This window comes from Rhipicephalus sanguineus, chromosome 5 (assembly GCF_013339695.2).
Source record: "Rhipicephalus sanguineus isolate Rsan-2018 chromosome 5, BIME_Rsan_1.4, whole genome shotgun sequence".
NCBI classification, from domain to species: Eukaryota; Metazoa; Arthropoda; class Arachnida; order Ixodida; family Ixodidae; genus Rhipicephalus; species Rhipicephalus sanguineus.
In genome coordinates, this window is record NC_051180.1 from 81,214,403 (window position 1) to 81,230,806 (window position 16,404).

Sequence of the window (16,404 nt, forward strand, 5' to 3'; positions counted from 1 at the left end):
GACATGCATGTTAATATATTTATTGTGCCATACTTATCAGACTACAATGGTGCGCCATTTTACACACCATATGAGTGCCTGCTGGTGACCTATATTTTCAGCCAGCCAGGTTGTTTTATTGTAAATAGGCCTCATATTGTATATGAGTATACTGTCGTTGAACTTTTAAAGCTGTTTTTAGCAATGTGTAACCTAATATTCTTCACTATTTGCCAGTTCCTCAATGACTGTAACTGCAAGGAAATGCATGCCTGTGTACCATTTTACGGAAAGAATGTGCTTTGGTGCTGGACAAAGTTCTGGGTCATTCTTGTGCACTGCTACAGCATGATGGTACACCAGCAATTACGAAAACTCTACACTAGTATACAGGCATGCTAATCTTGGCAGCTCACTCGATCCTCTTTCTTGTAGCTTCCCTTTTTATTTTGTTTTAGCTTGACAAAACTGCCACCTGCAAAGCCTTAACATAATATACGTACGAAGTGCTGCAACTTGCATGTGCTGTCTGTGTGTTACATTTGTCTATATTTCAAGCACAATTACCCACCAGAAGCTCGCTCATAATGGTTGCGCAGTGCTCTCTCTACACTCCTGCCTGTGCTAGCCTTGTTGTTACTCCGTTCTTGTGCATTTCATATGTTCCATCATGCTTTCGGTCTAGCAAACCCAATTTCTTAACGTGAATGTGTGTACGATAGCCAGCCAACCGGGACTTTTGCAAGCTTTGGTGACTTCGGGAACAAGATATGCTGTTCCGACCCTATCAGATTGTGTTTAAGCCTGAATGAAGTGTGTAAAGCTTTTTCTCTGGTATAGCAGTACATGGATTTGGAAAAAAATCTTGTGTTGCACAAAGCTCCAATGGCGACTCCTCGGAAAAGTTGTACATTGAGAACACATGCTTGAGCTAGGATGAATGTTTAGTCCAGTACGTTGCCGGAGCAGGGAATGTTCAACAAGGCCTTGATTTGGGCTGCAGGTTGGTTAATCTTTGCAGGGTATGTAAACGGCGCAAGCGGTGAGGACAAAAGCAAGATTATCTCAGCCTGTAAAATTTGCACTCTTTTCAAACTCAATACTTTTATTGCACTCTGCTCAACTCGTCTAGAGCACATAGTCTTGCAGCGTACACATGAGGATATTACATGTGCAGTTGTAATAAATATATATACCAAAACAGTTTCTTGCAAATCTGTCACTTTATGTGCTATTGCACATCTGTTCATCCAACCTTTTCTTGTTCAGAGTACAGGTCCCAAACACTTCTTGAAGTGGACAGAATTTAGGTGCTTATCCAGTAGTGAGAAATTCTTTTGCAATAAATATCATGTGAATGGACAGATAGATGCTGTTCAAGTAGCTTTATTACCTTGTATTTCTCTATTCAAGAACTTGGAACACATTCGCAGCTCTGAAAGCGCATGTAAATAAGCAATTAATAACGAATGTGAGCTTATTTGCATGTTTTTCAGCCCTGCAAGTAGTCTCTCTTCTTGTCTTATTAGTTCGGGCTATGACAAGCGCACCTTCATTGGTACACTTGTCATACTCTACTACATGTTCCACTATATATCTGCAGACATATTTACATGTTCTCTTTCTCTTATTAAAAGATTCCTACATCAAAATAGAATTATTGACAGCTTTTTGAAATGGAGCTCTTCAGGGCGGGGTTGAAGTTGTAGACCAATTCTTAAATAACAGGGTTACTGCGCATTACTGTTAATTTCTGGGATTTTACTAGCCAGAACTGCAGTATGTTAATGGGGCATACTGTGGTGAGGGACTCGTAGGGCGTGGTTGTTTTAGAGTGAGTGCTAGTCCCATTTACTAATGATATTGATACCGCACAGCCGCTGCAGCGTGGCTGCATGAAACACGAGGAAGACGATATCGCTTCTCTGGTTGTTGCTGGACTGCCGCCATCTTGTCCACCCTGCACTGTTTTAACTATTTAATAAATCGTTGCTAAGCTACCCGTAACATGTTTCACAATGATTTTTTTTTAAAGCCCATTTGCTGGCCCAGTTTTAGTAATACTCAATTTGTGATGAACATTGTGTCAAACTTCTCATTATGTTTCCAGCATATTATGCTTATGCTACCATTGTGTTCAGCTAGTGTATTGCGTGAGCCTTTATTCTTGAACTGCGATATTTTTGTGCTCTCATTGTTCACATTGACTTGAAGAATTTCAAAATAAATTTTTACATAATAGCCTATGCTCTGTTGCTTACTATGTGGTTTGTGAACTGCTTTTGTATGCAGTTCACAAGCTACACCTATGCATGCATTCGATTTACACTTGTGCAGGCTATATAAAAATATACAGGCTTCATTGTATTTGTTGTAACCGTTAATTCGCTATGGCAGTGTTAGTTATAACGAGGCTTGAGCTGTAGTGCACATTCACAAGGCGCATGGCGCCATACTGTGCGCAGGTCCGCGTGGACGCAATTGTTTCTGGTCATTGCGTGGGATAAATCTAGGGCTTTGCCTAGCATATGCGGCCACGGCGTCACGCAGGCCTGAAAGCTTTACCAAGTTGGAATGAGCCCGTTCTTAACAACTTCGTTGCAAGTTTCGTCTTGGCTAAGCTCCATCCACGCTGTGCCAGACGCTGTGGGCGTGGTCACTCAGCATGGCTTCATCCATCGATGGAGGCGATGGAGGTGGCGCAAAACTCTCGAATTGCTGGCGTTCAAATGATCATAGGCAACCCTGTCTCAGTGCCAAAATATAATCAAATAAAGGGGGCCCTGTATGTGCCTTTGGAACGTTGCTATTTGTAATGACAAGTAAAGCTTCAGCGTATAATGAGGTACAGCTTCAGTGATGGGAACTAACATTAGGAACTCCGACGCAATATTTTTTACAGCGAAGCTATTTAAGCTCTTGGTAACTTGTGCTCGTCATGAAAACTCTCATCATGAACCCGCACGCGCTCTCTTCATTTTCTTTATTTTACAGTGAAGCTATCGGTAACTTGTGCTCAGTCCTGCAAAACTCCTCAGGTGGGTATGCGCCACAGGAATTGGGCAAGCCCCACTACTGTGCACAGCAGGTGCAAGTGTCAAACAAAAACCAACATGTGAAAAAGAGAAAATAAAATGGAGGAGGGAGAGAAAGAAAGGGGAAGAGAAAAATAGAGAAATAAAGGGAATGAAGACAGGAGTTGATAGAGAGAAAGGGAAGAAAAATAGAAACGATGCAATAAACAAAGAGAAAGAGAAAAAATAAAGCTTAGAAAGAAATGGAGAGAGAGAGAGAAATAAAGAGTGATAGAGGGAAAAAGAAAGGCAAGATAAAGTAAGAGCGACAAAGTGGAAGAAATGGGAAGCAACATGCAATAAACAGGAAGAATGAGAAAAAAAAATAAACAAGGAATGCTGGCCAGCTCCACACTTCCTTCAGGCTTGGCACCACTAGTGCGAAACTACCATAATTTTTGTATCTTGATCGGGCAGTAGCGTATGTAATGCGATCCTGTACAAAGGGTTTGGGGCCAGAGACCGCATTTCCTAACTTTTGACTGGTTGCCCGGATATTCTAGTTTGAGTGCCCGGATGTGGTGGCTTAGCCAACGGGAACTAAAATCATTTCGTGCTTAAACGAAACCGCCCTTGTCCCAGGGGCGTACAAAAAGAGACGGTGCTGGAGCTGAGCACGAAGTTAATGTGTGCGTACGTCGTGAGTATTTCTCGGTAATTGCAGAAAAACACGGCCGATTACGGGGCACGCAGTACTATATCCACTGAATGGTAGTATGCAGGCACGAAGCACAAATTTGCACCTCGTGACCTGCGCACTAAAGAAAGGAATGTAATGCCATAGTAAATATTGGCTATATATACCCTTCAAGCCTTTTGCTTTCATTTTACTAAAGTGCCGGTTAAATCACTGCTCTCTCGCACTCCTGTGCGATGGCAACGCCAAGGAACATTTCGAAACTATGATCCGACCCGACGGAAGACTCGTTTGGCTAACCCTGATGCGCATGTGTAGGTACAGCGCGATTTGCGATGAGCGAAAACAGGTGCCGTTTAATTAGGAGCGGTACTACATGCTGCCGCATGGATCCGATCGTCAACCTGTGGTCAAAGTTGGCTACTTTCTTACGTTTTCGGCCAGGCATAGTTGAGTACGATCTAACATAAGACTTGGTTAGCATTTTGCCATGTGTGTGAATGATATTTAGACATCTCTTTATGTTCACGTACCTGTCCCCTTCAATCACACTTCCTGCACTTCGACAACAAACGCCTTTTAACAGCGAAGCTGTTGAAGCTCGAGGTAAAATGGATGACCACAAAAAACTGTCATCATCATGAAAGGGCATCATGCCACATCATCATCGTGCCACAGATATTGGGCAAATCCCACTACTCACCACATATGGTCCACTAAAAATGAAGAAGGCAAATAAACGCATAAATAGAAAGAGAGGAACGGAAGAAAGACAGAGAATCAAAGGAAGAAAAACAAAGATAAAGGAAAAAAAGAAAGAACTAATGAAAGAGATGGAAAGGAAGTAACCCCGGCAGGGGCGTAGCCAAGGGGGGGGGGTTAAACCCTCCCCCCCCCCCCCCGAAGTCTTTCAATTTTGCTTGCGTATATATACACGCACACATACAAACGCACGCACGAACATACATAAAGTATGGTTGAACCCCCCCCCCCCCCGAAAAAAAATTCTGGCTACGCCCCTGGTAACCGGCGTTAGCCATGAAGACTTGAGAATCGACTAGCTTCGCTGTGCCATGCCTTGCGCGACTCAGTGCCTAACTTCCCGCATTTTTTTCATGAAAGCATGGCTAGTCCATATTCCGGTGGTAACGGTGCTATGAGGTCACAGACAAACTGTAAAGAATTTAAACAAGAATTTGCACAAGCTGCCTATATCCGTGTCTGCCTTTCTTCTAGTACACAACTACACCCATCTCACAAACAAGGAGGTCACAGGCCCGTAGCCGGGCGGAGGGGCCTAGCCTCCCCCCCCCCTCGACATTTTGATGGAGGGGGGTGTTTTACCGAAAATAAATAATGAAAATAGGTGTTTTTCTGAAATATTTAAGGCCTCCAGCAAGTGCTTCCCGAAAAAAATTCCTGGCCACGGGCCTGTCTGGATATAAAACTGAGAATTTTGTTTGACGTAACATTGTTACCAGGGAAATATTTATCGTCCTCGTGAAGCTGAAGAAATAAAAGCACGATTTTTATACTTCATGGTGGAGGGGGCCCGGTGTGGTAGAGATAGGTGCTCTGCAGTAGAATCGGCGCACTTCCCCATCGTCTCCGGAAGCTGTGTGGCGATCGCTTTCATAGCTTCCTGGCAATTTTAGTTTCACTGAGAAAGCTATATTTTCCCTTACAATCCAAAAAGAAAGAAATAGATCCAGGTACCCCTGAGACGCTAATGTAACGAACTCCGACGCTACGTGTAAATTCAAAATTCCCGCGCAGAACCCTCATAGGCACGGCGCGCTTATCGCTTATCAACGGGCAAAGCGAAGTGCTCAGTTTATTTAACTTGCGGTACGTGGAAAAGTTACATTAGATTACCCTCTCCTGCATGACACTGAAGCTCCGCTGCTCTCTCTTCAAAGGCACAAGAGCTCGTTCTGTGCTATGACTGTTGATGCTGTTTATTTACGTCGCTTTATTTTTGCTTGCTTTTTGATGTTCTACAATCTTGGTACCAAGAAGAACAAACGCCAAGACATTTTAAGTTAGTGTAGTCGCGGCGTACGCTTATCAGTTCTTAAAGCAAGGGACAAATGTTGTAGATCGTTTGTTGGCATGTTGTTGGAAAATGCATTCAAACCATTCAAACACCGAGTCCACGTGTCATTCTACCGGATATCCGGTGGCGAGAGCCCAATCACCCAGCGCCACATTCCCCGGCCATCATTAAATACTCCGAAAATCGTTCGCCGGTGCTTCGGGTCATGTGCATAGTGATGAATCGAATTGTTTAATTTCAGCCGTACACATAGAGTAGCTAGGTAAGTATTCCGCGTTACTATTTTCCGTGCTTCTTGCGTGCGCGCAGCTCGCATCTTCGGCGGCGATAGCGTGTTCTCTAATGCCGGTGTTTTACCAATGAATGAAAGGTGCGTGCGGTTCGCAGTTGATGGTTGCGCTTATAGCAGACCAGCAACCGTAGCTCCCGTGGATTACTTTAATACTGTTCGCGCCGAAACAATTCTTGGCCGTTCCAGTCTGAGCCCGAATTTATGGACACGTTTTTCCTCCATGGACTCGTTTCAGGTTCCACTCTAATCAATAGTAATGGCCCTTTCGTCAATCTCGCGGCTGCACCTCTCCTGGTGCGTCGTCGCGTTGTCAATAATTAGCTTGTACAAAGGTAAGTACAAACATTGCCTATTCTGTTGCTTCGGTTGTTTTAAATATTTAGTTTTCCACGACAGCCAAGCGTACACGCTGGTGCACTACCTGCTATGTTTACGCGAGTCGATCGGCACTTGCTCATGCGTAGAACGAAACCCTGTTCAGTTTACCAAAACCTCATTGTGTCTGCATGCAATCTTAAGCGCACAATTGCCTTGAATGTATTGCCACAGTGTGCCCGAGTTTGTGGACACCTGTCACCCACGTTGTATCGCGCTCGCCGCGGACATATGTTCGACAATGTTTCGTCATACTTCGTGCACATTAAGCGATACGTGTTCTAAACGTTTTTTTAAATTTTTTTTTCTAATACACGAAACAAAGAAACTGTTTTGTTTATGCTACGTCTTGGGGCTTGCGGTAATGTGTGCATAACAGATTCACGACACCAGTGATTGTAATAGGCTAGCAAGTTGTCTGTATGTATGTTGTATAAATATCTAACTTTTTTTTTTTTCCAGTTGAATGTATCGCAGTCATGTCTGTGGACCTTGGTGTCGAATGGATGAAAGTTGCCATTGTTTCTGTGAGTTTATCATTTGACTACTCTGTTTTTTATTTATCTTGCAGCAATGTAACACTCCTTTGGTAACTCTTCATAAAATAGGGCATTGTAGTACATGGGAAGCATGACTAATTTTGTTCAGGCATGTGGCTTACTAGAAACTAAACTGTACTGAACAAGACAATTAGTCCTCACCGTACTTTTAAATAGAAAGTGCCATGGAATGAGAGGTGCAAGTTGTAGAACTTGCTTGATGGAAAACACTGCTACTGCTACTCATCTGTATTTACTGTCACCTTTGACTGCAAGGTTTGCAGCATAGGCAGCTGAATTGACTAAGCATTGCAATTAGACACTTGTTGCATGCAAATGCTCTTGGATTAGTTCCATACTATATTGTAATGATACTGTAATGATTGCTTACCAAACTGTGTATGTAATATTTTTCAGCCTGGAGTTCCTATGGAAATTGCCTTAAACAAGTGAGTTCCTTCTTCATCGTTTCTCTATAATTGTCCCTGTAGATTCGTTGTATGCTGCGAGATTATGAATTGAACTTTATGCTTACACAATTATTTTACCTTTGCTTTAGAGATTCACAAAGAAAAACGCCAGTCGCCATTGCATTCAGAGATGGGGAACGGCATTTTGGTGAACAAGCTGTCTCTACTGTAAGTGTTCCGTGCTATCTATATCTAGGTCACATTTCATAGTTACTTTTATTTTTGTTATTACTTGTTCTTGCACACTGTTGTAACATAGTTGCTTTAAGGATGCATTGTATAGTTAAGTTTTCTTGTTGTCCCGAATTTAGAAGCATTTCTTTTTTTCTTTGAAATCCGGTACTGCCACATGATTAGGGATTCTATGATGCTGTTGCAGCATTTGCAATAGGTCTTGAAACTAGCAGAACAAGAGCAAAAAAAAAAAAATACAGTAGTGTACAGGTCGCTTTTTTGTGACTGAGTCTCGCAGAAAATCGTCAGCACAGCGTAATAAACCTCCAACGATTGCTTCCTGAGCTGTCTCTTCGTTACAGTGCACCTTAAACAAATGGGAGCTATTTTAGTTAGCATTTTTGCATATGCTCTTCCCTGTATCACTGATGATTGTCAACCGTGGTATTTGCTAACTGCAGTGACATCTGTGCTAACAATAGTTAATTTCAAATCGCATCCCATGTTGTCCATTCAACATAAGAGGTAGTAAAAGCCAAATTTTTTATTCAGATACTCAATGGCTGACCTGATCATGGTTAAATTCAAATTGAAGTTTCACTTTGCTGTGTATGTTTTCTAGCAGTTTCCATGCATAATGTGCATACCTTGTCCAGAGAAAGACTTGCATTACAGGTCTCTGTTTAGTGGAACGCTTGGTAATGCGGCCGACATTGGTGACATCTCGGATGCAAATGCCATCTCGAAGCACTGCACTCGCAGCACTGCAAAGAGGTGTAAATGGGTGCCAGCACCAACCACTTCTACACTTCATGTATACCCACTCAATTTAGGTGCCAATGTGCATGTTGTGTGCAACAATGCTGAGCACTGAAAGCGTCCACTTTCAGGAAAGGAATGGTGGCTCTGTCTTTGCCATCGTCGATTACCACATTGCGCCGTGCTCGCAATGTGGCATGGCACAACTTTGACGTCTTTGACTATGTTGTGCAGGGTGTCAGGTTTCCGGACAAGAGCTACTCTCACTTCCTCGACCTGTTGGGGAAGGAGAGGAACAGCCCTGTGGTGAAGGAATTTGAGCGTCGCTTCCCATACTACCAGTTAGAGGCCGACCCCAAGACTGGCGGTGTCTTGTTCAGGCACCCAGAGAACATGACCTTCACCCCTGAAGAACTGCTAGGCATGATTCTGGCCCACGCGAGGGAGTTTGCTTCAAATGCTGCTGGTGAGATTTGCCGAAATTCTGTCAGTACCTATAATTCTATGAGCATATAAAAACTTGTAGGCAGGGGTCTCAAACTCTCCTCAGCCAGCGGGCCGCGGTCGCTAAATTTAATTCACAAGGGCTGATAGAGTGAAGAAGGTTGGAGCAGGAATTGGGGGAGGGAGTTTGAATGAAATGTCAGCAAAGCAGACCTTTTCTGTATCTCATATATGGGTTATTTCTTAAGGGGATTTGGCGTAAAGACTCGAGAGATATCTATACCGATCTCCAAAATTACTGAAATCTGGACGCTGATTTTGAAATATACAGTTGTTGTGCTACGGTTATGTTTCAATACGTGGTGACCACATGGGGTGACTCGCAAAAAAAATGCTTGAGACCAATTATGCCTGTTTAGCCTATCCGAACAAAGTGTTATTAATCGCAGTTGGGGAGGAGATATTGTGAGTACAATTTAGTAGAGTTGAATGTTTATGAACGTACTTAAGAAAATTTTAAAAAGGGGGGAGGGGATGAAGACAGTCATGTGTGGTCAGGGCCCCGGGTTTGAGACACCTGTTGTCTGGTAAGCCACAAAAAGTAAGAATGGGTTGGCTTCTAAAAACTTATGGACTTTTTCTTTAAAGAGAACAGCGATTTCATTTGTATCGGTGAATTAATTTCCGATAATACCAAGAAAGCGACAGAATGCCTGGGAAGACAGAAAACAGGCAAGAAGGAGTGATGATGCTGCCTTGAAATTTCCTCATCCATTTGCTGTGACTGAGAGCATCTGCTAGGGCCTAAATTAATTGCATTGTGTTCTAAATGAGCCAGAGACTTAACATGACAAGTTTCAAGACATTTTTGTTGAAGCAATGCGGCTAAAATACGAAAAAGGACTGAAATTCGCGATGCCATGCTTACATTCAAGTGCAGAGTGTTTGGCACAAAATTAAATAATTAAGTTTTGACTGACCTTCATTTTTTCTTAAGAAAATGAATCTAGTATTGTGAAATTAATGACAACACAGTTCTCAAAGGCTAACTTAGTTTCAACTGAGTGTTTCATTTTAGTGTCCCTTCATAGACCTCGATGGGACTTACTGTTTCGAAAAAAAACTGAAATCTATAACTTTGCACTTTCTGTAATATGTGGGAGCAGCAGTGTTAAGCTTGTAATAATGCGATGAGATGCATTATATTCCAAGATGGCAATGTTCCACACCCTTTTATCGTGTACACTGTTCGCTGCAGCCAAATCTGTGAATGGAGCCGGAGCCCCTGTCAGGCCTTGGTGCCTTTTGCTCTTGCCACCTTCCTGTGATGTTACAGGAGAAATAGTCTTTCGTTTTTCTTCAGTTGTGTGTATGCTCCAGAGCTTTTTCATTTATTTTTACGGTTTGTCCAGTTATATGCTGACGTGTGGCCACATTGCTAGCATTTGCCGGCAATGTTCAGTGCACGGTGGTTGAGTTCTTTTTGCATTGCTTTCCAGGGCAGACAATCAAGGATGTGGTGATCACAGTTCCTGCATTCTTCAACCAAGCAGAAAGGAGAGCACTTGCTCAGGCTGCTAACCTTGGGGGCCTCAAGCTGCTTCAGCTCATTGGAGCCAACACTGCTGGTAAGACTTCTGCTTATTTTGGGGGTTATATACAATGTTCATGTGTCATGATTGTATACTAGCAGTTGTGTTTTGCCAAGGTCACTTGTAAAGTTAAGCCAGTGTGTTTGAACATCTCATGCTCGCCTGATAACTACCATGCTGTCTGGGTGGCTTTGGCATCCTGATGCAGAGTCGTAAGGGAGACCAGTCGTGAATGTTCTTCTGAAGCAAAGGTCCCTAAAAACTACCTAAATCATTCTTACTTTGCTCATGTCGTGGGGGAACATTGCTTCATTGCAAAATTGCAATGCAAAAATTGATGCTAGACAAAGTGGATTGTAAAGGAAAATGAGCTGACCTGTGCATGAGATGGTTAGATCGTACTCTTCTGACCATGAGATAATGTCCAGGTGAGCTTAAAGGCATACTGACACCACTTTTCGAAGCTGAGCTCACTCTGCCATACAAATCTCCCGTATACAGAAACAGTTCTGAGCAAGTGTGAAGCTCAGAAAATGGTGATAAGGCATTTTATTTTGATATTAAAGTCAATACTCACATGGCGCACCTACTGACATCAACACTAGTGTGACATCAGGCTACAGTGTCAATTCTGATGACTTCACGCACCAGTATGGCTAGTTGTGATGACATCGGGTACCAAAACGTGCAAATTGGCAATTTGTGCATCACCATTGGAGCCATGCAGTGGAGCAGCCGTGGAAATGTCGCGATATCTTGCGTGAGCACGTAACAAGAAGCCCGTACCGTGTCGTGACGTCAGGGTACAGTAGGAACTGAAACTAGCTTTTAAAAACATGTCGTAACTAATTTTTCAGGGTGCACTCACGCTTGCCAGTACATTTTCTAGCAACTTAAGGACTTGGCCTATCACGTGACACAAAAAGACAACTGAAAGTTTTTGTGTCAATACCCTTTTGAACAGCATGTAGTAACCTGATCTCACTCGCCTACTCGTGGCATCAACGAGGGTTGTAACACGATGCTTTACAACTACTTGTCATGTGCAGCTTCATTTGCTGCTTAATCAGACAACTAATGCGTTATTCTTGTAGGCAGATCAGGGTTCCTGAAATTCAGGCTTTTGAACTTCACCTTGGTCTTGTTTAAAACTCAAATGAAAGATAAAATAAGTGCAGCAATGTGTGCTAGCTAACCTGCGTACTTTCTCTTTCTCGTAACCTTTGTGCAGCTGCGCTGAACTACGGTGTTTTCCGCCGCAAGGAGTTCAACGACACGCCGGTGCACATTCTGTTTTATGACATGGGTACTGGCAGCACCACGGCCACCATTGTGGCCTACCAGACTGTCAAGACCAAGGACAAGATTCTTGCCGAGCACGTGCCTCAGCTTTCCATCAAGGGTGTCGGGTGAGGCTCCTTTGAGTTGCTCTAGTAGATTATGGCAGCTAATGCTGATGAGTACTAGTGCCTACTAGGGGGCGTCCTTTATGTTTAATGCATGCATTCTAAAAACAGTTGCACCATCTGGGACAGACCCACGTGGTAGCCAAGCACGTAGGGTGTTGCGTTGCTAAGCTCGAGGGTGCGGGTTCAATTCCCGGCCACGGCAGCCGCATTTTGGTCGGTGTGAAATGCAAAGAACGCCCACGTACTTAGATTTAGGTGCATATTAAAGAACCCCAGGTGGTCGAAATTCAATCCAGAAATTCAGTATGGCGTGCCTCATAATCATATGGTGGTTTTGGCATGGAAAACCCCAGAAATTGTAGTTATTACCATTTGCAACACCTTTTTGTCAAGCAGTAATGACTGTTGTCTGGCTTGCCTGAGTTTCATTTCCCGAGAACTCTACACTTGCTACTTTTTTATCAGGAATCCCATTTTGCACTAATAGCATGCTCGCCCCTTCCCATGTTTTTTTTTTTCATATATAAATATAAATAAAAAGCGTGCTTGCTATTCATGATATGCAAGTACCAGGCATGCAACATTAAAGCAAAGGAAAGCATGCAAAGATGCAAAGTGTACAATGATTATTGTTGTGTGATAAAGATAAGCACCAATAGAAGCAAGTATTTCTAGAAAGCATGGTTCTGAAATTTGAGGCTGGCTAATATGTGCAGGTATAAAATGTCTGCCAGAGCGATAAATCTGCCTGTTTCATGACTGACATCTAAGAGTGGCCAGTACGAAGGACCGTCTGTATATATTGGTGAATGTCAGGTGGATGGGCTTTTATTTGAATTGTGAAGTGCATACTTGCACAATAAATGTGGCAGAATCTTGACCATAAAACTTGGTACTATAGTATTTGTAAGTGGCTTGAACAACAAACAGAGATAGTGCCATTGTATAAATTTATTTTCTTCACGTGACTCCTGTTTTTTGAACTTTCTCTTTTGCATGACCTAACTTTATGAAAGAACCTTCTTTGAAGTGAACTTAGGAATGCCTAATGGTCTATACATACATGTTCTTTAGGGTTTTTGTTTTGCACGTTGTATTTTTGTAAGTCATGTAATCGTTATTCTGTTAACGTTCAGCATCTCCAACAGCTGAGTAAGTAGCATATGTTTAAGGAACTGCATCAACTTGCCCTCAGTTTTCTTCAAGCTTCTCATACTGCTCATTTGTGAATATGAAACTTGCTAGTGCGCAATGAGCACAAGTCACATAATATGCTAGTTGTTCTGTAGCACGGCCTTTATACTGCAGTTGGCTAAATAAAGAAGGTATACTACTCATGGTTAATGAGCATGATGTATACTTCATTGATGATGGGGCACTGAAGCGATGAGCACTGAAGAGTTGGCTGTTCTGTTTGAGACAGGTATGATCGTTTCCTGGGTGGCCTGGAGTTCAAGCTGCGATTGGGCGAACGGTTCGCTCGGGAATTCAGCGCGCTCAAGAAGACGAAGCAGGATGTGTTTGACAACAAGCGTGGCCTGGCCAAGCTCTTCAAGGAGGCCGATCGTGTCAAGAAAGTCCTAAGTGCCAACACTGAACACGTGGCCCAGGTGCGATCATCAAGCCTTTTCCTTTTTGTGGGCTAGAGTTTGCTTCTACTATAAAAGTGAAGAATACTGGCAGGGGAAATAGCAGTAAGAACCTTAATAGCTGGCTGATCCAGAGGTGCATTTGAGGCCTCAAAGCATAGAGACTCAGTTAGGTTACTAAACAGAGCTGGAGACCTGAGCCTAGCAAAAAGCCTCGTATGCTACTGCTGACAACAAAAAAGGCCATTGACATTCAGAACATGCGTAGTTAGCATTAATTAACAGAGGTGTAGGTTTTTGTGGAAACGAACCTGATGTTTTTGGGCTCTGTGCAGCCTTTTTCCCAAATGCATGTTATTCTTGTCAATTATTGCCCTTTTTAACAACTGATGCATGCAGATTTCCTTGCGCATACAATCTGTTTGAAATCCACACACACTCCTTTGAGAAGAAAGCCACGGTTTTCTCTCTCTGCAGGTTGAGAATGTCATGGAAGATGTGGACTTCAAGCACCCCATCACCAGGCCTGAGTTTGAGGAGATCTGCGATGACCTGTTCAAGCGTGTGTCTGCACCTATCCACATGGCTCTGTCATCTGCTGGCATGACATTGGTGAGCAGTAGGTTTTAATGCCTGTGCATGATTGTCCCCATAGTTCGAACAGTATGAAAATATTGAACTTGCTTGAAAAAGACTCGGCTGTTTGCTACTCTATGCAGCCATAAAAAAAAAAGTAATTTGCGCTGTGCTCGTGGATTATCATGGTATAATACCAAGGAAGCAACTTTCGCTGTAAAAAAGAAGCCTGGTAATATGGAGAAGGCGTAGAAAATTTAAAGCATATGGCAACGCTTCCAAGTTTTCGCAGCCTCTTGCTGTGATGTTTATTTTTATGCTGTTTGCTTGGGATCGATAGATGTTTATTGGCAAAAACTAATTTGTGCACATATTCTAAAAGAGCCAAACGCTTAGCATGTTTCAAGAACTAATTACCAGGAAACAATGGCCCATATGCAAAAAAAAAAGGAATAGTGAGATCTGTAGTATTGCTGGTGCTTGGATCTTGAAAATAGAATTATGGAACTTTCACCTTTACTTTGTTCTCTAGTATTCAACTCTTTACCACAATATTGCTATTTGACATTAAAAAATGTAAATGTCGTAGCAGTGTGTGGAAGAACTGAATACAACGTATTACTTTGTTTGTTTTTATGTGGGCTGGCTTCCATTTTGCCCACTGCTTTCTGCGCTTGTAAATATATGCAGCATGTGAATAGCTTTTCTGCATTTATTTCCAGGTAGCGATATTAAAGAAAATAGTGTTGAGCCAATACTTCTGTCGGTTTTAGAATGATTTACTCATTTTCTCCAGGGTGAAATCGACCAAGTGATAGTGGTGGGTGGCAGCACCCGCATTCCGCGTGTGCAGCAAGAGTTGCACGCTGCTCTGGGAAGCAACCGGGAACTGGGCAAGAGCATCAACGCAGATGAGGCAGCAGCGCTCGGCGCGGCCTATCAGGCCGCCTACCTCAGCAAAGGTTTCAAGGTTAAGCTCTTCCAGGTCAAGGAGGCCAGCCTGTTCCCCATTCAGGTATGCCTGGCCTGTCTAGTGATGAGGGGCTTGTTTTGGACGACACTTGCATAAATGTAAAAGTGCAGAATATCATTGAGAGCAGGAAACCTGTAACCTGTGTTGACTCGTAATGTGCATTTTACTCCGTATTCACACGTATAACAGTGCATGCACGCAATGCAATGCCGTGTGCAGGCATTGCCACAGCAAAATAAGGTGTATGTGCCTCACCTGTACGAAAATTTGCCTCTCGAGTTCAATCTGTTCAGACTTATAGTTTGATACAGCTGGTCCTTTTAAAGGTGGAACTTGGAGTATTCTTGCACTTATAATTGGGTACAACTTGAGAAGGCACCGGTATTTCAACCTTAAGGATGCATACAAGCCTGCACCAATGAGCGCATGCTCTAGGCTGACATCATAAAGTGGGTGGTCGTTGAACCCGCTATTTCTAGAGGTCGACGCAATCATCTGCTGCTCTTTTTATGTTGTATCCAATTATAGGTGAAGCCAACAGAGAAGTGTGGTCTGTTGTATCCAAAAATGCTGAATATTTGCAATATAAGGCCCATATTTTGTAAAACTTTGCCAGGTGCATGCCTTGCAATCTTGTGGGGTATGCTAACTGGTGCTCTGTAGTAACGCTTTGTGGAATTATCTAGCATGCAGGTATGCACATGGTGCTTTGTGAAGATTTATTTTTTATTGTTTTTCGCACTTTAAAGTGGGGTGGTCCTTCAAGGCGTAGATACGATATATAGTATGTTGTATACAGATCCAGAATAATGGGCATGATCTAAACAATTCGATAGTGGCAAATCTAAAGGTGGAAAGCCTTTGGTACCTTTTCGACTCAGTCAAGGGTTTCTGGTGCATTCGAAAGCCAAAAATATCCTGAAAATACAAGCCTGCGTTAAACCGCTTCCCTTCTAGGTACTGTTTATAAACCGAATATCACGGGAGGTACAGTCATAAGATTTGCAAGAGTAGCCTTTTGACCTTCTGTTGCAGATGCATGGCCATATGTTCTGGCTTGTTGACATAGTACATTGATAATTCCAGATGGGGCTGCACTGATTGATGGAAAGGTCACATGCGCTGCCATTTTTCATATGACGTCACCTGAAGCGGAGATGAGAACAAGCTCTGCAAATGAATGCAAAAAAACCGTTTGATTTCTTATTCAAACTAGAAGGCCCTAGGCCCTCTGGTACATTTGGGCCACCAACTTTTGCAGTTGCTCGACAGGCGATGCTTGGCAATTTGGCTGGCAGTCTCTGCTTGCATGTGTTGTCATTACTCTTGTGCCATCCTTAAAGAATGCTGTGTTTGTTCACGTTGGATACAGTAGAATCTTTGTGATACGAATCTTAAGGAGGAGCAAAAATATTCGCATCGCCCGAAATTTCGTATCGTCAAAAAACTAGCCCAATCGCGAAATT

The 16,404-nt window shown here is 42.9% G+C and overlaps 1 protein-coding gene across 2 annotated transcripts in view; it reads left to right on the forward strand.

Moving 5' to 3' along the window:
• Positions 1-5,850: 5,850 nt before the first annotated feature.
• The window catches only part of LOC119393846 (hypoxia up-regulated protein 1), a 65,079-nt gene continuing 54,525 nt past the window's right edge, over positions 5,851-16,404 (forward strand). The window contains exons 1-11 of one of the 2 annotated variants that reach the window (XM_049416394.1): positions 5,851-6,008; positions 6,274-6,370; positions 6,876-6,940; positions 7,370-7,401; positions 7,512-7,590; positions 8,590-8,821; positions 10,299-10,427; positions 11,623-11,800; positions 13,224-13,410; positions 13,867-14,001; positions 14,762-14,980. In XM_049416394.1, the coding sequence (XP_049272351.1) occupies positions 6,295-6,370; positions 6,876-6,940; positions 7,370-7,401; positions 7,512-7,590; positions 8,590-8,821; positions 10,299-10,427; positions 11,623-11,800; positions 13,224-13,410; positions 13,867-14,001; positions 14,762-14,980 (1,332 nt within the window). In that variant the 5' untranslated portion in view covers positions 5,851-6,008; positions 6,274-6,294. The remainder of the gene's footprint in view (positions 6,009-6,273; positions 6,371-6,875; positions 6,941-7,369; positions 7,402-7,511; positions 7,591-8,589; positions 8,822-10,298; positions 10,428-11,622; positions 11,801-13,223; positions 13,411-13,866; positions 14,002-14,761; positions 14,981-16,404) is intronic. The other variant, XM_037661026.2, reaches the window with a different exon arrangement.